This window comes from Salmo trutta, chromosome 28, assembly GCF_901001165.1.
Source record: "Salmo trutta chromosome 28, fSalTru1.1, whole genome shotgun sequence".
NCBI lineage: Eukaryota > Metazoa > Chordata > Actinopteri > Salmoniformes > Salmonidae > Salmo > Salmo trutta.
The window spans coordinates 11852817-11877740 of record NC_042984.1 but is presented as its reverse complement, the minus strand read 5'-3'; the positions used below and the strand labels follow the sequence as shown (position 1 = coordinate 11877740).

Sequence of the window (24924 nt, the reverse complement as noted above, 5' to 3'; positions counted from 1 at the left end):
GGAAAAGTATTGTTATAGATCAATAATGACAAACCTCTTGGCATTGAAAAGATGAGCAACTGAGGATGGTAGCTGACTCTATAGCCACACCTACCTATCTGTCATATCTTTAATCTGAGCCTAGAGGAAAGTCCTTGTCCTCAGGCCTGGAGGGAAGACAAAGTCATTCCGCTACCCAAGAGTGGTTAAGCAGCCTTTACTCATTCAAACAGTAGACCTATCAACTTACTGCCAGCTCTGAGCAAACTGTTGGGAAAAATTGTTTTTGACCAAATAGAATGCTCTTTCTCTGTAAACAAATTAACAAGACTCTCAGCATGCTTATAGAGATGGGCACTCAACATGTACTGCACTGACACAAATGACTGATGATTGGTTGAAAGATATTGATAAGATTGTAGGAGCTGTACTGTTAGATTTCAGTGCAGCCTTTGACATTATTGACCATGATTTATTATTGAGAAAACATATGTGTTATGGCTTTTCAACCTCAGCTCTGAATCCACGATATGGCAATCTATCTAACAAAACTCAGAGGGTTTTCTTCAATGGAAGCTTCTCTAATGTCAAACATGTAAAGTGTGGTGTACTGCAAGGCAGCTCTCTAGACCCTCTACACTTTTCTATTTTTACCAATGACCTGCCACTGGCATTAAATAAAGCATGTGTGTCCATGTGTGCTGATGATTCAACCATATACGCATCAGCAACCACAGCTAATGAAGTCACTGAAACCCATAACAAAGAGTTTTGCAATGGGTGACCAGTGAAAAACTGGTCCTAAGCATCTCTAAAACCAAGAGCATTGCATTTGGTACAAATCATTCCCTAAGTTCTAGCTGAATCTGGTAATGAATGGTGTGGGTGTTGAACAAGTTGAGGAGAATAAATTACTTTGTGTTACCTTAGATTGTAAACTGTCATGATCAAAACATAGATTCAATGGTTGTAAAGATGGGGAGAGGTCTGTCCGTAATAAAGACATGTTCTGCTTTTTTGACACCACACTCCAAAAAGCAAGTCCTGCAGGCTCTAGTTTTATTTTATCTTGATTATTGTCCAGTCGTGTGGTCGAGTCCTGCAAGGAAAGACCTAGTTAAGCAGCAGCTGGCCCCGAACAGAGCGGCACATCTTGCTCTTCCTTGTAATCAGCGGGACAATATAAATGCTATGCATGCCAGAGACTGACTACATCAATTCTACTTTTTATTAGAAACAATGTGTTGAAAATTCCAAATTGTTTGCATAGTCAACTTTAACACAGCTCTGATACAGACACTTACCCCACCAGGAATGCACCAGAGGTCTTTTCACAGTCCCCAAATCCAAGAAAGCATACAGTATTATATAGAGCCATTATTGCATGGAACTCCCTTCCATCTCATATTGCTCAAATGAACAGCAAACCTGGTTTCAAAAAGCCGATAACGTAACAGCGCATGGCACAACGCCTCTCCCCAATTTGACCTAACTAGTTTGTGTGTATGTATTGATATGTAGGCTACGTGTGTCTTTTTTAAATGTATGTAGTTCTGTCCTCCAGCTGTTCTTGTCTATTAATGTTCTGTATTATGTCATGTTTCATGTTTTGTGTGGACCCCAGGAAGAGCAGCTGCTGCTTTTGTAACAGTTAATGAGGACCCTAATTAAATACCCCTCCAAAAATATATAATATCGTTAGATATCAATAAATACTAAGAAATATCATGAGTGAGTGAACCTAGCCAGTCCACCAGAGTAGTCCTTTCTGGAGTGCATCGCAGAACAACAGATGAGTTCGCTTGAATTGTGCTGAACAATATGATAACATATGCTGCAGAATAACATGACAAAGGTCATGCTGCTGCTGCTACTACTCAATTGGAACACACAGGTTCTAAAATAGTTGTGTTTATTAACTGAAAATAATCAATCCACTGTCAATGGAATACGCAACATTTCTGAAGCAGGATTGACCCATAACTGGAGTTACCCCATATGTCTTGGACTGATTAAAAATAAATGCCATGGGACACTTTCAAAGTCACTATCAAAAGCAGACATCACTTCCCCAATTCAATGGTACTGAGCTACTAATAACTTTATCACCTAAATACATTTTCCAAAAGTGATAATACAATTCATGAAGATTGGATAGGAACTTTCTGCTAGAAACAGATGTACCTAGACGTGCTACAGTAGAAACACATTATTAGCAAAGCCTAAGGTAATAATTGCTTTTCATGATCATTTTAAAGTGATGGTCACCAGTTGTCACCTCTATTTAGGTGATAAAATGATATTGGTCACCCTAATGGAGTTCCATGATTATCTCACAACAGTTTGTAATGTACTTGATGCATTTAAAGATCATTAAACAGTATAAAATAAGTAGGGTCCTGTGTTTTGCACAGCCATGTGACATGCCTGGATTTTAACCTTCATCTAAAGCTTTTTCATCAAACTGTCCCTTTTTATTTTAGGTCAGATGGTCCAGCACCATCCTCAGACAATAGCTTTCATTTTTGGTGTAATTCTCATTTCTAGATAACCCTTAAAGTACAGGATAAAACCTTGCTATGGCACATGATTGCGCAAAACACATGGCCCACATGTGTGTCTGCTCTCTTCATCCACTCAAACTCGACAGGTTCTCCATCTCCAACACTGAGAAAGGTATTATACTGTTTTTCTCCAACACTGCAAAGGTATTTCCTTGGGTTGTTTTTCTTTATGGTCGTACATTGTACAAAAACCTCTTATTTGGTGCCATTCCTGTTGGTGAAACCAACTGTAGCCATTCCTGACTTGATACTACACTTGATCTTAGGCAAAAGGCAGAGAAATGATAACCATAGGCATTGCTGACATTGAACCACATCGTGAAGAAGTGAAACAACCAGAACAACTCAGTTTGGATCCAAGCTAGTTCGACTTGGGGGGAATCAGATGACATCCGACTGGCAATGAAGCAGACATCAAATGAGACCTAAGGCTTTTCCAATTCTAACACAAATCAGATAATGAAAGAAGCACAATAAATGAAAAATGCCCAAGCAGGCTGTACTTACCAGGATTTCAGATACATACATTTCAGTGAGTTTTTAAAAAAAGAGATAGAAAACGGGCAGAAACAGCAAGGGACTAGTTGGACTTTAAAAAAACACTCATTTCCATTGTCAGTTACAAAATGTTTTAAAACGTTTTCAGTTGCCTGCATTAAGGAATACAACCATGGTTCAGTAGACCAAGCAGAATGTCAAAATGCCAATGAGTTAAAAGGTATGCCTGTCGTTTAATTTCGCTCCTCTCCTCCGAGTGATGTCCTGCTCGTTGGGGATCTACTCATTGGGGTTGGCGTCATGGTACACAGACAGGTCAAAGGTTAGTACTTTGCTGATGACGCAATCTCCTTGCTGTGGGGGGGAGGGGTGCTGTCAGTTTTGCCATTATTTCATAGAAAACAGCTAGCACACAACTACATTTTATTATCTAATATGTGAGAGAAAATGTTAAGTCTTATGGAAAGTATTGTTTTAATGCAAAAGTCATAAAAAGGATTTATGGATAGGTGTGTTGCATCTTATATTTATGCGGTGCTTGTGTGTGAGCATACCTCTGGATAGACCCCTATGAGCGAGTCAGCCTTGGTGTAGAACTCTTCCTTCAGAGAGATCACTATAGCCTGAGTATTCACAGACTGGTCCTTAATGTAGTTGGCCACCTGCAGAGTGATATATTTAGAGAGTTAGGACGTTGAGGTTTCTGCATTATGATGCATTTACATTACCTAACATGGCAGCCATGTTAGCACCCCCTGGGCAATATTGACCAAAAGCAGTTCACTGAATAATAAAGCAATGATAAATACAATATTCTAAATTCTCGTCATGAATGGATAAATGGAACGCTCGAAGGCGCCAACGTGGCATCCATTCTTATAGTTGGCCCAACTCTGTAAATATATGGCTCTGGTCACCTGTATAGATGGACCGTATTAGACATAACAGCATGGTCATTACATAAGTGATGTAGTTGGCCACCTACAAAATCTCCAACTCTGTTAGACATAACAATAACATGAGGCTCGTCTGAAATGGCATCCTATTTCCAACCTATCCCCTTTATACACTAAGAATATGTGCTCTTTCCATGACAGAATGAGCAGGTGAATCCAGATGCTAGGATCCCTTATTGATGTCACTTGTTGAGGCAACTGAGAATACACTGTGTATGTGTGTTATTCAGAGGGTGAATGGGCAAGACTAAAAAATAAAAGTTCCTTTGAACGGGGTATGGTAGTGGGTGCCAGGTGCACCGGTTTGTGTCAAGAACTGCAACGCTGTTGGGTTTTTCACGCTCAACAGTTTCCCGTGGGTATCAAGAATGGTCCACCACCCAAAGGACATCCAGTCAATTTGATACAACTGTGGGAAGCATTGGAGTCAACAAGTGCCAGCATCCCTGTGGAACGCATTCAACACCTTGTAGAGTCCATACCCTGATGAATTGAGGCTGTTCTGAGGGCAAAATGGGGGGGTGGGGGGTATTAAGTATGGACATTTCATGAGATTAAAATGTAGTTTTTGCAGCAGGGTTTTAGACACCTTGCCGATGTTGGTGTTGTCCAGAGCAGCATCAATCTCATCCAGGACGAAGAATGGGGCAGGCTTGTAGCTGTGTATGGCAAACAGCAGAGCCAGGGCAGCTACAGTCTTCTCCCCTCCAGACAGGTTGTCCATGGGTCTGAACCTCTTTCCAGGGGCAACACAGTTATAGTTGATCCCATCCAGGTAAGGCTCCTCAGGGTTCTCTGGCCCAAGGAAGGCCTGGGGGTAGACAGATATTTACCAACATGTACACAGAGGTGCGGCCAAATATCACAACATCCAAGAAGGACTAGTTGTCTCGCTCACAATTAAAAGCTGATGGTTTTATTTCTTTAGACTAAAAGCATAACTTTTAGTCCCAATTTCTTTACATTATTTTGAATAAGTTAAATTTAGTTTATTCTGGGAACACAGCTAAACGTTTAAAAGTCAGCCCCTGCCAAGGACACTCCATTTGACTCAACCCAATAGGACAAAACGATATGCTATCTGGTCACAGAGAGTGATACCTGGGCAGAGCTGTTGCGTGACAGGGCTTTGTAGATCTCATCGATGTTGGTGGATACAGCCTCAAAACAGGCGTTAAAGCGGTCAAACCTCTCCTTCTTGATCTGCTCAAACGCCTGCTTGGCTTTCTTGGCTCTCTTACGGGCCGCCTCAAACTCTGGAATACAGAATAGATCATCATGAACACATTATGCAATAATTATAAATTCTTTCTTGTTTCAGAAACATTTCATACAGTCAGTGAGAGAGAGGGAGGGATTAAGTTAGCCCATGTCTCTAGACTCAAGTGTAAGCCTGGGTTCTACATTTCTCAATTCCCCACCTCCTCCTCTGTCCCTGACAGACTGTAGGTTCTCCATGGCCGTCATGTTGGGTTCCACACCTAACTAAACCCTGTCCTCCTCTCTCCCTCTTACCATCGCTGGTCTCCTGGAACTTGTCTCTGACAGACTGTAGTTTCTCCATGGCCTTCATGTTGGGTTCCACACCTAACTAAACCCTGTCCTCCTCTCTCCCTCTTACCATCGCTGGTCTCCTGGAACTCGTCTCTGACAGACTGTAGTTTCTCCATGGTCTTCATGTTGGGTTCCACACCTAACTAAACCCTGTCCTCCTCTCTCCCTCTTACCATCGCTGGTCTCCTGGAACTCGTCTCTGACAGACTCTAGTTTCTCCATGGTCTTCATGTTGGGTTCCACACCTAACTAAACCCTGTCCTCCTCTCTCCCTCTTACCATCGCTGGTCTCCTGGAACTCGTCTCTGACAGACTCTAGTTTCTCCATGGCCTTCATGTTGGGTTCCACACCTAACTAAACCCTGTCCTCCTCTCTCCCTCTTACCATCGCTGGTCTCCTGGAACTTGTCTCTGACAGACTGTAGTTTCTCCATGGTCTTCATGTTGGGTTCCACACCTAACTAAACCCTGTCCTCCTCTCTCCCTCTTACCATCGCTGGTCTCCTGGAACTTGTCTCTGACAGACTCTAGTTTCTCCATGGCCTTCATGTTGGGTGCGCTGATCCTCTGCAGTATAGACTGCTGCTCATTGAGACGCTGCTGCAGTGTGTGCATCTCTGCTTTGATCTCATCCTCCGCCAGCGCGTCCTGAGTGCACACACACACACACACACACACACACACACACACACACACACACACACACACACACACACACACGTTAGGTGACCCATATCCTCGGCTCACACTGCATTTCAAACTCACCTAAAACAACCTTATTGCTGGGTATTGAATCATGACTGAAACAGCTACAGTACACACAGATACAGAGTCTGAGTCTATGTGGAGAGAGAAACTATGTCCCAATTCTCCACACGTCTCCTAAAGTGTCTACTTGCACACTCCCAGACAGCCTTAGTATGCAGGGTTCAGGCATGTGTGTACTTCTTGAAAATAAAGGAGAGGCGCACACTCTAGGAGCTCAGATGCAAAAATGTAATATCCAACGTTTGGACAGCCAAGCTGTCTTCATCAGGGTATCATCACAAACACTGCGAGATGACTCGTTTATATAGTGTCAAAAGACACACAGGTGTCTGTAATCATGGCCAAGTGTGGCCTAATATCATTGGTTAATTCTCAAATATTAAAATGGCATACAAAGATTCATTTTAGACTACACAAGCTTACAAACAATTACAATGGCAAAGTCACAATAATCACAAGAATGGCTTCAGATCAAAGTCTACGTTGAGACCGGAGGGAGCAAGGGTCTTTAAATTAAAGATCCAGGCAGCCTCTGGTTTTAACAATTAATTATTGAGGTCACCCCCTCTCCTAGGGAGGGTGACATGTTCAATGCCAATATAACGCAGAGACGAAATCGAGTGGTTTGCTTCCAAAAAGTGGGCCACAACTGGGTAAGTCGAGTTTTTGCACCTAATGGTGCTACGATGCTCTGAGATACGTACTGTGTGTTCTTCTTACCTTGAGGTCTTCAGACAGGTTGCTGTAATCTATCTCTATGAGAGCCTCTTTAGCCAGGACAGTACTGGACGTTCTCTGACTGCTGTTAGACTCCTCCTGCTGGGAGCTCCCCTAGAGGGGGAGAGAGAGAACACAGTGAGGCAGTCAAGTCAGGTCGGTTGGAAACAGGGTTGGGGAGTAACGGATGACAAAAAAATGTTAACTGTAATCTGTTACTTTACAAGAAAAAAATATTGTAATCAGATAACAGATACTTTGAAAAATTAGATGATTACTTCGAGGATTACTTTTAAATTCAGAAAGGATGTTTGCGGAAAAACATATGACACTTATCTGTTTCTCAATCACATTTAAATCAGCATTGAAAAAAGGCGCGAGTTTAAGGTTGTTCCACCTGAGCGAGTCTGACCACAAGTCAGAGACCACTATGATGAAACACCAATTGTGTTTGATGGATTGCAGAAAAAGAGCAGGAATAGGCTTTTGTAGGCTACAGTCCAAGGTATGTCTTCCAATGGTGCGACTGCTGTCGGCATCCAAAGATTATCCAACTTGGATAAACGCTTGGACATAAGGATGACAGCAGCGGTGTAGTCTACGGCGAAACAGATATCACTTATTGTTGAATCACACTGCTGCTCTCTCATTTAACTATTTGAGCCTTACGGATTGTGGTAGTTGTGGATAGCTGTTCACAAATCTAAATGTACAGTTGAAGTTGGAAGTTTACATACACTTACGTTGGAGTCATTAAAACTTGTTTTTCAACCACTCCACGAATTTCTTGTTAACAAACTATAGTTTTGGCAAGTCGGTTAGGACATCTACTTTGTGCATGACACAAGTAATTTTTCCAACAATTGTTTACAGACACTAAGTTGACTGTGTCTTTAAACTGCTTGGAAAATTCCAGAAAATGATGTCATGGCTTTAGAAGCTTATGATAGGCTAATTGACATAATTTGAGTCAATTGGAGGTATACCTGTGGATGTATTTCAAGGCATACCTTCAAACTCAGTGCCTCATTACTTGACATCATGGGAAAAATCGAAAGAAATCAGACTAGACCTCAGAAAAAAAATGTCGACTTCCACAAGTCTGGTTCATCCTTGGGAACAATTTCCAAACGCCCGAAGGTACCACGGACCACGCAGCCGTCATACCGCTCAGGAACTAGACGTGTTCTGTCTCCTAGAGATGAACGTACTTTGGTGCGAAAAGTGCAAATCAATCCCAGAACAACAGCAAGGACCTTGTGAAGATGCTGGAGGAAACAGGTACAAAAGTATCTATATCCACAGTAAAACGAGTCCTATATCAACATAACCTGAAAGGCCGCTCAGCAAGGAAGAAGCCACTGCTCCAAAACCGCCATAAAAAAGCCAGACTACATTTTGCAACTGCACATGGGGACAAAGATCGTACTTTTTAGAGAAATGTCCTCTGGTCTGATGAAACAAAAATAAAACTGTTTGGCCATAATGACCATCGTTATGTTTGGAGGAAAAAGGGGGAGGCTTGCAAGCCGAAGAACACCATCCCAACCGTGAAGCACGGGGGTGGCAGCATCATGTTGTGGGGGTGCTTTGCTGCAGGAGGGACTGGTGCACTTCACAAAATAGATGGCATCATGAGGCAGGAAAATGATGGGGATATATTGAAGCAACATCTCAAGACATCAGTCAGGAAGTTAAAGCTTGGTCGCAAATGGGTCATCCAAATGGACAATGACCACAAGCATACTTACAAAGTTGTGGCAAAATGGCTTAAGGACAACAAAGTCAAAGTATTGGAGTGGCCATCATAAAGCCCTGACCTCAATCCCATAGAAAATTTGTGGGCAGAACTGAAAAAGCATGCGCTAGCAAGGAGGCCTACAAACCTGACTCAGTTACACCAGCTCTGTCAGGAGGAATGGGTCAAAATTCACCCAACTTATTGTGGAAAGCTTGTGGAAGGCTACCTGAAACGTTTGACCCAAGTTAAACAATGCTACCAAATACTGAGTGTATGTAAACTTCTGACCCACTGGGAATGTGATGAAAGAAATAAAAGCTGAAATAAATAATTCTCTCTACTATTATTCCAACATTTAACATTCTTAAAATAAAGTGGTGATCCTAACTGACCTAAGACAGAGAATTTTTACTAGGATTAAATGTCAGGAATTGTCAAACTGAGTTTAAATGCATTTGGCTAAAGTGTATGTAAAATTCCGACTTCAACTGTATATTTGAACCCAATGATAGTTGAAGTTTAAGCTGCCTATCTAATCATTGTTTTTGAAACCAGCGGAAAGCCAGTGAAAAATGCGCTCTTGCAACAGCTGCATACTGCTGATCCCAGCCTATGGAATAAAATTAAGGCTTTTATTGCTCAATCTAATTCATGCTGATAAAAAAAAATGCATCCATAGGCCTAATGGACACATGCTCAAGCTCACACAATTATTTTTATTTAATGTAAATATATAATTCAATCATATTATTATATGTAGTAGAAAGCGGTGGGTTAGAAGACGCCTACATAACCAACCCATAAAGTAAAATTTAACATCCATGTATAGCCAGCTATGTAAACTTTAACATTGATTTATTCTGCAATAATGTTGTTCAATTAGTAACATCAATTTTTGTCTTCTTCTAATGCCTCTTAAGGGGAAAGTAATCTAAAAGTAACTGAATGTAATCAGATTACGTTACTGAGTTTGGGTAATCCCAAAATTATGTTACTGATTACAATTTTGGACAGGTAACTTAGTAACGGATTACATTTAGAAAGTAACCTACCAAACACTGGTCAGAAGGGAGCAAGAGAGAGCGAGAGAAATAAAGAGTGTGTTTAGCACCTCTCCCTGGCCGATGTCGTCCATGGTCCCAGAGCGTAGCGGCAGTCTGATGTCCTGCATCTTACAGGCCTGCAGCAGGTTGTGGCGGTCGCTGCGTTTCTGCTCCAGCTTGGTCTCGATGGCCGTCACCTCTTTCTGCAGCTGGGTCAGCTCCCTGTGGAAATAACACATTGGTCAAACAATGCCAAACTACAATGCTACAAACTAGTAGCAATCTCTCTGAGTCAGCTCCCTGAGGTAAACACAAACACACACAGTTGTCAAACACTGAAACAAAATGGCAACGCTACAACTGTTATTTTTTCTTAAAATATAAATAAAGCAATGTAGTAAGTAAAAAAATGTTCCTTGTAGAAATGGGTGGAAAAAAGAGGATGCGGGTTTGGTTTGTGTGCCTGGGCGTGTCTAAACTTTGAGACTCACTTGTTGGCTCCTCCTAGTTTCTTACGTATCTCCTCCATCTGGTGGTTCTTGTCGTTGACCTCTGACTTCTTGGTGAGGTGCTGGTTCTTCAGGTCCTGCAGCTGGGACATGGTCTCATCTATGGTCTTCATGTGGCGGTGCTCCTCCTGGGAAAGACAGACACAGGGAGAAAAGGTTTGAAAGCTCTTCCAATCTGACCAAGAAAGAAAGAAATGACACATTTGATTGACGCCATCGGTCTGAGAATTTAGGCCGCGTTCCAACATTTCCTCGTCATGGATTTAAAAGCATTGGATTGGTGGAGGGTGGTTGGCAGGAGATTGTTAAATCCTTGATTGTTAAATCCACGATTGTTAAATCCATGAGCAGGAGTGTGCAATTGCACATTTCAGGAGAAGGGTAGCGAACCGGGACACAGACTTACAGTGCCTTCAGAAAGTATTCATCCTACTTCTCTACTTATTCCACATTTTGTTGTGTCCAAAATGTAGTATAAGCCTGAATTCAAAATTGATTAAATATACACTGCCGTTCAAAAGTTCGGGGTCACTTAGAAATGTCCTTGTTTTTGAAAGAAAAGCTATTTTTTTGGTCAATTAAAATAACATCAAATTGATCAGAAATACAGCTTAGACATTGTTAATGTTGTAAATGATTGTTGTAGCTGGAAACGGCTTATTTTTTTATGGAATATCTACATAGGCATACAGAGGCCCATTATCAGCAACCATCACTCCTGTGTTCTAATGGCACGTTGTGTTAGCTAATCCAAGTTGATCATTTTAAAAAGGCTAATTGATCATTAGAAAACCCTTTTGCAATTATGTTAGCACAGCTGAAAACCCGATCGAACATCTCTGGAATACTTATGTAAATGTGATATTTCCGTTTTTTCTAAAAACCTGTATTTGCTTTGTCATTATAGGGTATTGTGTGAATATTAAACAATTGAATCAATTTACCAACAAGGCCATAACATAACAAAATGTTGAAAAAGTCAAGGGGTCTGAATACTTTCCGAATTCAAAAATCATTCAAAAATCATGTTAAACATTATTATTGCACACAGAGTGAGTCCATGCAACTTGTTAAGCAAATTTTTACTCCTAAACTTATTTATTTTGCCATAACAAAGGGATTGAATACTTATTGACTCAAGACATTTCAACTTTCATTTATTTATTAATTTGTAAAATATAATTCCACTTTGACATCATGGGGTATTGTGTGTAGGCCACTGACCAAAAATGTGGATTCAATCCATTTTAAATTCAGGCTGTAACACAACAAAATGTGGAAAAAGTCCAGGGATGTGAATACTTTCTGAACGCACTGTCGTTTAGAAGCCGTTTACGTTAGAGTCTCAAGAAGGTAGAGAGGTTATATATTGCCTCCGAGTCTGTATCTCAGCCTCGTCTTACCTTCTTGAGTCTCTCTATCTCGGTCTCGTCCTTCTTGACGGTCTGCTCCCACATCATGACCTTCTCTTGGTCCTCCTTCAGCTGGTTCTTCTCATAGTCCAGCTGGATGCCCAGACGAGTCTTCTGGGTCTCAAACTCCAGCCTAGAGGACACAAAGAGACACAAAATGGACGACGTTAGCTAAGTAAACCCACTCAGAGAAACTGAGAGACAGGCTAAAGGCAAGGCATGAACTGGATAATGTAAAGGGTCAACAAACTCAGAAAAACTGAGTGACAGACTAGGCCCAAAATGGCTGATGTTAGGTCAAACTACCCAGAGAAACTGAAAGACAGGCGAGTCACAAAATGGACATCTGCAGTGCATTAAAAACAGGTTGACTCGGTTCATATTGACCCATAGGGGATGATGAGAGACTCACCGTTTCTTTGCGATCTCGTTCTGCCTCTTGACCTTCTCCTCCTCGAACTCTCTGATGTTCCTAACTCCGATCTCCTTACAGAACTCGATGAACACCTCGTCTTCCACAACGTTCATACGGTCTCTCAGATTATTGACCTCCTTCTCACGTGATTGGATGATCCTCTTGATGTCGTTGATGCGAGGGCAGAAGTTAGCCAGCTCACTCTCCAGCTTGGACTTCTCCTACAGGAAGTGGGAAAATGACTTGAGTCTAATGAATCACACCTAACACCACTACTACTATTAGTTGATTGATGACTCTTAATGACCAATTATAGGTCATCATGGAAACACAAACGGGCACTAAGGGACACGTTGGTCCACAGCCTCAAGTTACAAAACCAACTGACACACTTTGTGCTGTGGCCCACTGTGTTGCTACACCTCCATACCTGCATGTTGAGGGAGAGGTGTCGGGTCTTGGTCTGTTCCAGGTCACTCTGGGAGTATTTCAGTCTCATCTGGAGGCCGTGGGCCTGAGACTGGACCTGACGCAGCTCTGCCTCCTTCCTCTTAGCCTTCATTTGCTCCTGTAGACACAAGAGAGGTGCATTGTGGATAATGTAGTGAGCATCCTCCACAGATTTCTGATACTAAATTAGTTTAGTATATTTTGCACAGATACATCACACACACAGTAGTCAATGAACGGAGGGTAAACAAGTCCAGCACTGGCTTATCAGCACCCAGAATCATGTGTTTTTCAGGAAAGAAACTATATATACACAAACCCCAATTCATTGTACAGGCCTATAACATTTTTAGAGACAGGTTACCTTGAGTTCCTCAGTGAGTTTTTCCTTCTTGTCCTTGAGTTTGTCCACAGCCTTCTCATCCCAACGCCTGGCCTTAGCCTTCAGATCACTGGCTCCACCCGAGATCACACCAGACTTCTGGAACAGAGTACCGTCCAGGGCCACCGTCTGGAGAGAGAGAGGATGGAAAGAGAGGGGGGGGAGGATGGAGGGAGAGAGAGAGAGGATGGAGAGAGAGAGAGAGAGAGGGAGAGAGAGGATGGAGAGAGGGGGGGTGGAGGGAGAGAGAGGATGGAGAGAGAGAGAGAGGGAGAGAGAGGATGAGGGAGAGAGAGGATGGAGAGGGGGGGGTGGAGGGAGAGAGAGGATGGAGAGAGAGAGAGAGGGAGAGAGAGGATGGAGAGAGAGGATGAGGGAGAGAGGATGGAGAGAGAGAGGGGGGGGGATGGAGGGAGAGAGAGGATGGAGAGAGAGAGAGGGAGAGAGGATGGAGAGAGAGGATGAGGGAGAGAGGATGGAGAGAGAGAGAGCGTGAGAGGGATAGATGGATGGACAGACAGAAAAATACATTTTGTTAGGTTGCATAACTTTCAATCAACCAGTGAAGGTGTGTGTGTGCGTCCATGTGTTTGTACCTTGTGTCTGTAGGGCCCTCCGAAGGCGATGCGTCGAGCATCATCTACGTTCTCACAGACCAGTGCGTTACCACAGGCGTACTGCAGGGCCTTCTTAATGTGAGGCGGCTCGTAGCGGATCACATCGATCACAAGCTTGGCTCCACGCAGCTCACGCAGCTTCTCATCTGTAGGCTTCACCTGGTGACACAACACAGAGACCCGGACAGTAAAGACTGATACAACCACAGAGAGACCCGGACAGTAAAGACTGATACAACCACAGAGAGACCCGGACAGTAAAGACTGATACAACCACAGAGAGACCCGGACAGTAAAGACTGATACAACCACAGAGAGACCCGGACAGTAAAGACTGATACAACCACAGAGAGACCCGGACAGTAAAGACTGATACAACCACAGAGAGACCCGGACAGTATAGACTGATACAACCACAGAGAGACCCGGACAGTATAGACTGATACAACCACAGAGAGACCCGGACAGTATAGACTGATACAACCACAGAGAGACCCGGACAGTAAAGACTGATACAACCACAGAGAGACCCGGACAGTATAGACTGATACAACCACAGAGAGACCCGGACAGTATAGACTGATACAACCACAGAGAGACCCGGACAGTATAGACTGATACAACCACAGAGAAACCCGGACAGTATAGACTGATACAACCACAGAGAGACCCGGACAGTATAGACTGATACAACCAGAGAGAGACCCGGACAGTATAGACTGATACAACCACAGAGAGACCCGGACAGTATAGACTGATACAACCACAGAGAGACCCGGACAGTATAGACTGATACAACCACAGAGAGACCCGGACAGTATAGACTGATACAACCACAGAGAGACCCGGACAGTATAGACTGATACAACCACAGAGAGACCTGGACAGGAAAGACGGAGGTAACTGTTAGGATTCCACCCTATGTAAGTGCGACCAGTCCCATTAAATCGCAGTCTTCCCCAGTGTTTTACCTCCACGAGGTTGAAGGAAGGTCTCCAGCTCTCCTCTCTACTCCTTGATGTACTGGATGCAGACTCATTCATCCATGCATCCATTCATCCATTCTTAGCATCGTACCTCCAGATAGTCGAGGGGCAGGAAGGTCTCCGGCTCTCCTCTCTGCTCTTTAATGTACTGGATACAGTCTCTACCGGTCTTCTCTGAGTCCACGATAATGGCGTCCATATTCTTGCCCAGCACCTTGGTCACAGCGATCTGAAACTTCTTCTGAGTGGGCTGACACAGGTCGATCAGACGGCCGTACTGGAGGGAGGGCGTGGGGAGAGAACGTGAGCATTGGAATATGTAAAAACCATTTCACGATGACTGCAATGTTCTGATGACTCAGTTAGTAGAGCATGGCGCTTCTCTCTGTGTAAGGAGAGTAGAACAGAGAACAGGTGTGAGGAGAGTAGAACAGAGAACAGGTGTGAGGACAGTAGAACAGAGAACAGGTGTGAGGAGAGTAGAACAGGGAACAGGTGTGAGGAGAGTAGAACAGGGAACAGGTGTGAGGAGAGTAGAACAGAGAACAGGTGTGAGGAGAGTCGAACAGAGAACAGGTGTGAGGACAGTAGAACAGAGAACAGGTGTGAGGAGAGTAGAACAGAGAACAGGTGTGAGGAGAGTAGAACAGAGAACAGGTGTGAGGAGAGTAGAACAGAGAACAGGTGTGAGGAGAGTAGAACAGAGAACAGGTGTGAGGAGAGTAGAACAGAGAACAGGTGTGAGGACAGTAGAACAGAGAACAGGTGTGAGGAGAGTAGAACAGGGAACAGGTGTGAGGAGAGTAGAACAGGGAACAGGTGTGAGGAGAGTAGAACAGAGAACAGGTGTGAGGAGAGTAGAACAGGGAACAGGTGTGAGGAGAGTAGAACAGAGAACAGGTGTGAGGAGAGTAGAACAGAGAACAGGTGTGAGGAGAGTAGAACAGAGAACAGGTGTGAGGAGAGTAGAACAGAGAACAGGTGTGAGGAGAGTAGAACAGAGAACAGGTGTGAGGAGAGTCGAACAGAGAACGAGACCGTGTTTCTACTGGACCAGTTGTCTCCACCTCTGAATGCTCGGCTATGAAAAGCCTACTGACATTTACTCCTGATGTGCTGACCTGTTGCACCCTCTACAACCACTGTGATTGTTATTTGACCCTGCTTGTCATCTATGAACATTTGAACATCTTGAAGAATGATCTGGCCTTATTGCCATGTACTCTTATAATCTCCACCCGGCACAGAGTAATAGCCTGGTTTTCCTAGCCACCGTGCTTCTACATCTGCATTGCTTCCTCTTTTAGGCTGGGTTTCTGTATAGGCACTTTGTGACAACTGGTGATATAAAAAGGGCTTTATAAAATAAATGTGATTGATTGACATTGACAGGCATAGAAAGTGAACTCTGTGGTTGTCCTGTGCCAGCATCCAGTCCCCAGTCCTACCACAGATCTGCGGTAGAGTTTCTTCATGCTCTCCATGATCTCTGCTTTGTCTGGTAGCCTCTAGCCTTTACAGGGAACGGTGTGGTAACAATATGCTAGCTGTTAGCCTCCAGTGATCCTTCCACAGGTTCGGTGTGCAGTCTCCTGACCCTCTCCATGATCTCTGCTTTGCTTTAGCTAGCCTCTGACCCCAAGCCTCTACAGCTAACTCTGCATTACCCTATGCTAGCCTCTGACCCCTAGCCTCTACAGACAACTCTGTCATTACCCTATGCTAGCCTCTGACCCCTAGCATGACAACTCTGTCGTTACCCTATGCTAGCCTCTGACCCCTAGCCAGACAACTCTGTCGTTACCCTATGCTAGCCTCTGACCCCTAGCCTCTACAGACAACTCTGTCGTTACCCTATGCTAGCCTCTGACCCCTAGCCAGACAACTCTGTCGTTACCCTATGCTAGCCTCCAGGTCTTACCACAGATCCGGGGTACAGTCTCTTGATGCTGTCCATGATCTCTGCTTTGCGTGCCTGCCTGCTGTTCTCCTGTCTGTCAATCCTGGCGTCTCCTAGCTGCTCCATCACCTAGGGAACAGACACAGAGAAACAGGCTGTCAATCAAATTTCTTAATGTCCTCAGCCCAAACCATGTATATGACAGGATCCAGGGACTTGCCATTTGCTAGAAAATCCATAACAGCAAAACTGAAATGATAAGATTCTGTTTTTTTCCCCAGATTGGCATTTGTGATACAGCTATCATGTAATGTCAACACAACATGTATTGTCTTTCCCAATATGTTTCAGTATCAATCAATGACTGATTGAATGATTGACAGATAGCGTTCCAGTACCTGATTGAGTTCCAGGTTGATCTCGTCGATCCTGTTCTTTGCCCCCTCCACCTGCTCAGTCAGCTCCTCCTCCATTCTCTTCTGTTCATCCAGAGACTGCTTGCTGGTGGTAATGTAGTCCTCCAGCTTCTCAATACGCTTCTGGTTCTCCTCTATCTCACGGATCTTCTGCTTGATCTTTGCCTGCAGATGAACATTTGAATAACGTTTCTCTCTCTTTGGTCACTCCTTCAACTTTTCCGTTGGGTGCCCCAATGAGCACAACCCTTTATTCTGTCTCAGCATCCTTTACCTCAGTCTCCACTTTCTTCCTCTCTTCCAGGTCGAGGCGATCCTGGTCTGCCTTCTGGTCTCTGTTGAACTTCTCCAGCTCCTGGGCAAGAGTGGCCGCCCGCTTACTGGCCTCCTCCTTCAGACGGTGGTACACCTTCACCTGGGGGGGAAGAGGTGGAGAGTAGTAGATATTACTGGATGGTTCAAATCAAATGTTATTTGTCTAATGCGCCGAATACAACAGTGAAATGCTTACTTACAAACCCTTAACCAACAATGCAGTTAAGAAAAATACCTATAATACCTAAAATAAATAAGAAATAAAAGTAACAAATAATTAAAGAGCAGCAGTAAAATAACAATGGCGAGGCTATATACAGGGGTTACCGTTAGCTAGCCAGCCAATCAGAATGCTGATTGGCTGAAAGCTGTGGTATATCAGACCGTATACCACAGGTATGACAAAACAGTTATTTTTACTGTTGGTAACCAGTTTATAACAGCAATAAGGCACCTCGGGGGTTTGTGAAATATGGCCAATATACCACGGCTAAGGGCTGTATCCAGGCACTCTGTGTTGCGTCATGCATAAGAACAGCCCATAGCCGTGGTATATTGGCCATATACCACACCTCCTCAGGCCTTATTGCTTAAATATATCACACCTCCTCTGGCCTTATTGCTTAGGTCACCTACATATTTATTGGCGTGATCGTAAGTCTGGCCAACCTGGGATATGAACCAGCAACCTTCATAACACACGGTTTTCCTCTAGTGTGAGGTCCAAAAATACACCAGATCCTGTCCCTGGCTCTGGGCCACCTCCTCCATGCTTCTCTCCTAATGACCCTTCATAGATCATAATGAAGCTAATGACTGTCAAAATGACTGTCCTGTGAGGATTCAATGGGTCAGATCAGCTTGGCAACGGTTGACAGTAACCAGACCGCTCTCACCCACAGAAGAGGGGAGGAGGGAGCTGGTGGGGGTTGACAGCTCACACCCTGTCATAAAGAGGACTCTTTCTTTTCCCCTCCAGTAAAATCCACCAAGGAATGTTCTTTGTTAAAAAAAGAATACTGGAACAATATTTCTAACATAAGAACATGGGCAATGGTCAGAGATAAACTGTCATATTGGCTTTTATTTTGTGATGACATTAAAAAGGTTATAAAGGAAATACTGTAAGTTGAAAAGTATTTACACTACAGGTATGAAGTCTCCATCCTTAACATTGTATATTAAATATGAAAAGTTATGAACGAATTTGTTAAGATAGAAATGTGATTTTTAGGAGGTACAAGAGAATCTATCTGCTATAAACTGTACATAGTAAGTAGCCACGCCCTGACTGAGGTCAGAGAGCGTGTCAGACTGACGGAACTGTATCCTTCGGTCAGAGTGCATAAAAAGCTTGGTAACAGAAATTAACATTAGACCAGGAAACATTTTAAATGGTTGGAACTTTGAACCTCAACACGAGGTGAAGGAAATCAACTCACCTCCCAGACTAGACCAGAACATTGCCAGGCTGCAGCTCTGTGCGTGTCAAGTGGTTAAAACTCTGACTATTAACACGAGGTGGAGAGAGGAGAACTCCCCTCTCAGACAATCACTGGTACAGCTGATTAGCTGTCTTGAGTCAAATATCTAGAAAAGCGAACTCTTCAAATCATCCTACTGTACTACTCTTCAAATCACTGTATCCTAAAACGCTCATCACCACTGGGAACAGTCGACACAGCTGGCTAGCTATCTTCCAGAGTGAACAACAGTAGAAGATGGGAAAAGGGAGACCCATTTCGGACAATCAGAGCCATAAAAGCTTGCCGCTGAAAGGCCAACAACCTTCCTAAGTAGGGCTGGTTCCGACCGAGATAAACGGCAAACGAAGGCATTCACACATAACGTAAGTACATTCATGATTTCTGATTCCAAACGGGTGGCGGTTTGTGTGCAATGTATATGATTACTGTGACAATAGTTCTAAATTGTACCCCTCTCTTCATTTCCTGTGTAACAAGCCGCCATATGTTGTCAGTCTGTTAGGGACCTTTTTCTCATGTATTAAGTGTGTATGTTTATTCTGTGTTATTATTTAGTTAGCTAGTAAAAAATTAATTAAACCAATTTGTGTAGTACTGAATCATGAGTACGGCAGTTTTTTTTTCCAGATGCGTGTGGTTACGATTGTTCAGAATGATGATATGATAAGAGGTTATGATTAATATGTTGACTGTTTTATGGATGTTATAGGTAAAGACCTTTAGAGTTTAATTCAGGAGATGGTAACTCTTTAAATAACCGCTCTCGTGGTGCCCCAGATCCTAATGAGTTTAAATGTTACATGATTCATTTAAAAATCGGGTAACAACTAAACATAGTTAGTTGATTAAATAAATAATAGTCATCGGCTTAATGAAAGTAAAGTCACCACAATCCTTATGACTCTTCATAGGCTCCCAGTCTCGAACCTGATTTTCCTCCAGTGTGAGGTCCTGTCCCTGGCTCTGGGCCTCCTCCTCCATTCGGTCGTCGAACTCCTGCCGGGCCATCTCCACGGCTCCCTGTTCTTTCTCCAGCTCATCCATGTCCCCCTTCCTCTTCTTGTACAGCTTCTGGGCGTTCTGGAGGGACTTCTTGGCTGCTTCTAGTTTTTTGATCTTGTGGGAGGTGTTTTCTTTGGCCTTGATGTACTGGGGTCGCTTTTGGTTCAGCTCAGCGTCCTTCTCCCTGTAAGGGGGGTACGATATTCCCTCTTTAACTTCCAAAATGGCAACTATTTCCCCTGGCCTATCAAATCTCCACAATTTCTTAGGCTCCTTCCTCACGAGCTATCCCTCCTTTCCCTCACTCGCTCACTCCCTACTCGCTGGTCTCTCATCACCTCCCCAGCTCTTTCTCCCTCCCTCCATCCATCATCCCCACTTACTTGATCTCTTTCTCCACAGTCTGTTGGTCTCTCATCATCCTCCCCAGCTCTTTCTTCTTCTCCTTCAGTTCCTCCTCCACGTGGTCCATCTTCTTGCGGTCCTTGTCAATCCCCTTGTTGTGTTGCAACAGCTCGCGGTTCAGCTTCTCGATCTCAGCATCATTGTGATACAGTTTGAACAGCTGCATCTGGACGTGGGCTTTCACCACCTCGTCCTTCAGACGCTGGTAACGCTCAGCCTAGAGAGGAGGAGGCAGAAAGTGAATGTGTGTGTGTGTGTATTGAAGGGAAAAAACAAGCCCTGCACTTCCTTTTTCAGGTGAAAAACAGGAAAATGTTTATTCCATTTCACAGGGCTAACATTTTGACCAACTGGTCTTCTTCAATGTCAGATGATAGTGACAAAATGTGTGTCATAAGAACCACAACAAAGGACTATATGTATGGAGGAAGGGATGAGAGTATATCAGTCTAACAATCTCACTCTCAAAGTCCCCGTATGAACTTCCACCAGAAGATTAAAACGTGAGTGACGGGGAGAGGGAAAGAGCAGGATGTGGTGCCACCAGACAGGATGTGTCCCCCATACCTCCTCTTTCTCCTGCTTGGCCTCTTTGCGTTCCGCGGCAATGTTTTTCTTGCGGTGGTAGTTGAACTGTGTGTCCTCCTCAGCCTTCACCATCTCCTTCTTCCTGCGGTCGTACTCCTGAGCCAACTCCCCAGACCGGGAGATCTCCTCAAACAGAGCCGTACGCTCCTTAGGGTTCTTCATGGCTATGGACTCCACAGCACCCTGATTGGGGAATACACAGAGGTCAAAGGTTACTAACACTGTCATACATAGGTTAAGAGAGGTCCATGGACAAATGGTCTCTAGAGTTTTAATTCAGTTATAAGAAAACTCTACACACATTCTGCTTAATTATGTAAATCGTTTGCATGTGCGTGATATATTGTGAACAAAGATCAAGAAAATGCTTGTGTTCATTTATACCGTTTGTTTGCTTGTGACTATATTAGTGTGTGTGTGTGTTTATTTTATTTAACTAGGCAAGTCAATTAAGAACATATTCCTATTTACATATTTATTTATTGACGACGCTGGGCCAATTGTGCGCCGCCCTATGGGACTCCCAATCATGGCCGGTTGTGATACAGCCTGGAATCGAACCAGGGTCTGTAGTGATGCCTCTTAGACCTCTGCACCACTCGGGAGCCCTGTGTGAGTTATCTCACCTGGAAGACGAGGAAGTTCCTGGCCTTGATGAGGATGCCTAGTTTTTCCAGCTCCTCGCTGTACTCTGCCAGATTCACCACCTTACTGTTGATTCGGTACTCTGATGACGAGCCTAAGACATGCATAAAAAGGGGTAAAACTATTATTATATGCATTACTGTGTGTGTCCTAAGCTCTTCACTGTACTCAGCCAGACCTTCTGAGGAGGAGCCTGACACACACAGACAACATGGAAGATGGTTGTTATGCAGACTGACGCAGATCCTTACTTTTATCTACAGGATATTTTTGTTTGGGATGTGCATATCAACCTTGTTTGCGCCATCAGATATATAAACATCTTCAAAGAGGACCAGACAAAATTGAGTTAGGTGTCATTAACCACACAGGATCTGTGTTGAGAAAATCAGTGGGGACCGCCGTGGCTTACCAATGATGATTCTGGTGAAGGTGCGCTCTTCTCCACTGTCCTCATGGTACACCATGCTCACAAACGCTCTGTTGGCTGCTGGTTTCCCCACGGGAGCTCCGTGGATCAGGTCCTTCAGAGTCTTCACACGCAGGTTACTGGTCTTCTCAGCCAGCACAAAGCTGATGGCGTCCATGAGGTTGGACTTGCCTGGGAGGTCAGTGAATGATCTGTTCAAGTCTTGCAAATATGGTTGATTTGGAAAAGGACGTAACTAGCTGGCTAGGTTAAGACTACATAATAAAAGTGCTGCTCTAATGTTTATGCATGTGAGTTCTCATTTATTTGTTCCTACTGACTGGGTGACTGTCAGGGAAGGAAATGTGTAGGGCGAGTTCGTTTTGCATGTCCCGGTGCACCGAGTGGGCAGTGTTTACACATTTTACACCATTTTATTGGTCAAGAACTCTCCACCTACCAGTGCACCTGGCCATGCAAAACGAAGTTGGCCATTGCTAGCTATCCAGCTAAACATTATGGAGGCGTGGCTAACTACAGTTATAGCCAATATTAATTCAAATGCAACGGTTCATATGCATGTACATTTCTGTCATTGTCAACAAAGTATTGAAGCATTGCAGCTTGAAACAAATGTAGCAAATAGTCAACCCGGCTAAACTAGTGACGTTACCAGCAGTGCTGTAACGCTAAAATAAGCATTAGCTAGATATAATACTTGCAATATTGACCATAACTTACCGGATCCATTGGGCCCAATAATCGCAGTGAACTTGTGAAAGGGGCCGATGATTTGTCGGCCCTTGTAAGATTTGAAGTTTTCGATCTCTATCAGCTTCAAATAACCCATTACGATCAGATCGCTTGTGCGAAAACAAAGAATCTGTGTTGTTGTGATAGCAGCTAATGCTAGCTAGCGATTGAACTCGTACCATGCACGCAAATTGTAAATATTTGTTAAAAATAATCAAAAGTTACATTATCGATCGGTGTGCCAGGCTAACTAACGCGATTACCTTACAACAACAATGCGCCATTTTCCAGTCCTGCAGGATTGGAGACCACTGAGCGCGCGTAAGGGAACGACTTCTCGCGAGATCTTGCTGCTACGATTAATCAAAATGCCATAATAAACTTCAAGCGTTTATGTTTATGTCAGTACACTGACTGATACAATTATTACCGTTTAACTGATATCAGACCGCAATCATTTTAGAAGGTTTACATGCCAAAGCAACCAAATATCTGTTTTGTTTAACTTTTCAGCCAACTACAGCCCCGTTCAAAACTATAGGGAGAATGTATAAAATTGATTTGCCGATGGACAACCTTTCCAATGTGGAAGTTGTCGGGTCGCGTAAATTCGAATCTGGTGTCAGAACAAAGAGAAACTCTGGTCTCTAGTACTGTTTCACAGCTGTTTATTAAGCTAAGTAAATAGTGCTAAATGCAATGTTCTTATATATGGGCTCACTGTAACACCTCGCAGGCCAGACAGAGAACTGAAATTACATCATAAGTTCTTCCTTAAATACTTCTTGACAGACGTAGTTCCCTTTCCCTGAGGGCCTGTCATAGTAGAGGCTTGGGTGTGGTTTAGACTTACTCCAGCCTATCGTTGGCGTGCAGGCTGGTCCCAGCCTCTTGACGCATCTTTGTTGCCAAGCATAGTTGTCTTCTAGCTTATCTTCGTGTGTGTACCCGAGAGTCAGACACCCAAGGACAGTGCTTGTTCTTGTGCCACAGCCATTCTCCCCTCTATCAGTTCCTCACATACACCTGTCCTTGAGCGGCCCCACAACCAGGCATTGTGTGTGTGTGTGTCACGAGTCTACTCAGCCTAGACTACTAGCCAGCAACCCTCCAGTTAGTCATGTCTATTATATGTCGCTCAATCTATGTTAATACAATATAAACCTCTTATGTTTAGCATTAGTATTCATAAGTTATGCACCACAACAAATTTTATTATATAGGTTTAAATAGTTGTATTATATTGGTTATGCAAACAAATAGTTGGTTAAACCCTAACAAAGTGGAACGCCGACTGGCCGCGGAGGCTGCGCTCCAGGCTCGGATCTTCAAGCATTGGAGAGAAGAGAACTGAAGGAGATGGAGGGTCAGTGAGAGAAGGCCTTCGAGAAGCAACAGAGAGCAAGATATAGACAGACAGTGGGGTGTATTCATGGATGCCAAGGGAAGCCAGGCTTCACCCAAAAAATGGCCAAGAAAAAAATAAAAATACAAACACGATTCCTTCAATTCACAAGAGGCTAAATGTACACTACACGGCCAAAAGGATATGGACACCCCTTCAAATTAATGAATTTGGCTATTTCAGCCACACCGGTTGCTGAGAGGTGTATAAAATTGAGCACACAGCCATACAATCTCCATAGACAAATATTGTCTAGAGCTGCCCCAATAAACTGTAAATGCTGTTATTGTGAAGTGGAAATGCCTAGTAGCAACAATGGCTCAGCCGCAAATGTTCATCGGGAGTTTCATGAAATGGGTTTCCATGGCCAAGCAAGCCTAAGATCACCATGCGCAATTCCAAGCGTCGGCTGGAGTGATGTAAACCTTGCCGCCATTGGACTCTGGACTCTGCCCCAATGCATAGTGCCAACTGTAAAGTTTGGTGGAAGAGGAATAATGGTCTGGGGCTGTTTTTCATGGTCTGGGTTAGGCTCCTTAGTTCCAGTGAAGGGAAATCTTAATACTACAGCATGCAAAGACACTCTAGACGATTCTGTGCTTCCAACTTTGTGGCAACAATTTGAGGAAGGCCCTTTCCAGTTTCAGCATGACAATGCCCCCGTGCACAAAGCAAGGTCCATACAGAAATGGTTTGTTGAGATTGGTGTGGAAGAACTTGACTGGCCTGCAAGAGCCCTGACCTCAACCCTATTGAACACCTTTTGGATGAATTGGAACGCCGACTGCGAGCCAGGCCTAATCGCCCAATATCAGTGGCTGAATGGATGCAAGCAATGTTCCAACATCTAGTGGAAAGCCTTCTCAGAAGAGTGGAGGCTGTTATAGCAGCAAAGGGGGGACCAATTACATATTAATGCCCATGATTTTGGAATGAGATGTTTGACGAGCAGGTATCCACATACTTTTGGCCATGTAGTGTATCTGACCGGAGAAAGCATCCAAGCAA

At 43.7% G+C, this 24924-nt stretch overlaps 1 protein-coding gene across 1 annotated transcript; it reads right to left on the bottom strand.

Moving 5' to 3' along the window:
• Positions 1 to 1193: 1193 nt before the first annotated feature.
• LOC115165483 (structural maintenance of chromosomes protein 1A) lies at positions 1194 to 22945 on the bottom strand. Its single transcript, XM_029718638.1, has 23 exons — positions 22500 to 22945; positions 21762 to 21950; positions 21331 to 21443; positions 20684 to 20887; positions 20095 to 20333; positions 19637 to 19895; positions 17182 to 17322; positions 16890 to 17072; positions 16513 to 16620; positions 14683 to 14868; positions 13585 to 13764; positions 12971 to 13117; positions 12587 to 12724; positions 12154 to 12377; positions 11733 to 11874; positions 10312 to 10457; positions 9889 to 10042; positions 7040 to 7150; positions 6043 to 6199; positions 5099 to 5253; positions 4587 to 4808; positions 3596 to 3703; positions 1194 to 3395 (listed from the first exon to the last, which is right to left on the bottom strand). The coding sequence occupies exons 1-23, from the start codon at positions 22606 to 22608 to the stop codon at positions 3321 to 3323; spliced, it is 3690 nt and encodes a 1229-aa protein (XP_029574498.1). The 5' UTR covers positions 22609 to 22945; the 3' UTR covers positions 1194 to 3320.
• Between the last annotated feature and the right edge of the window lie 1979 nt (positions 22946 to 24924).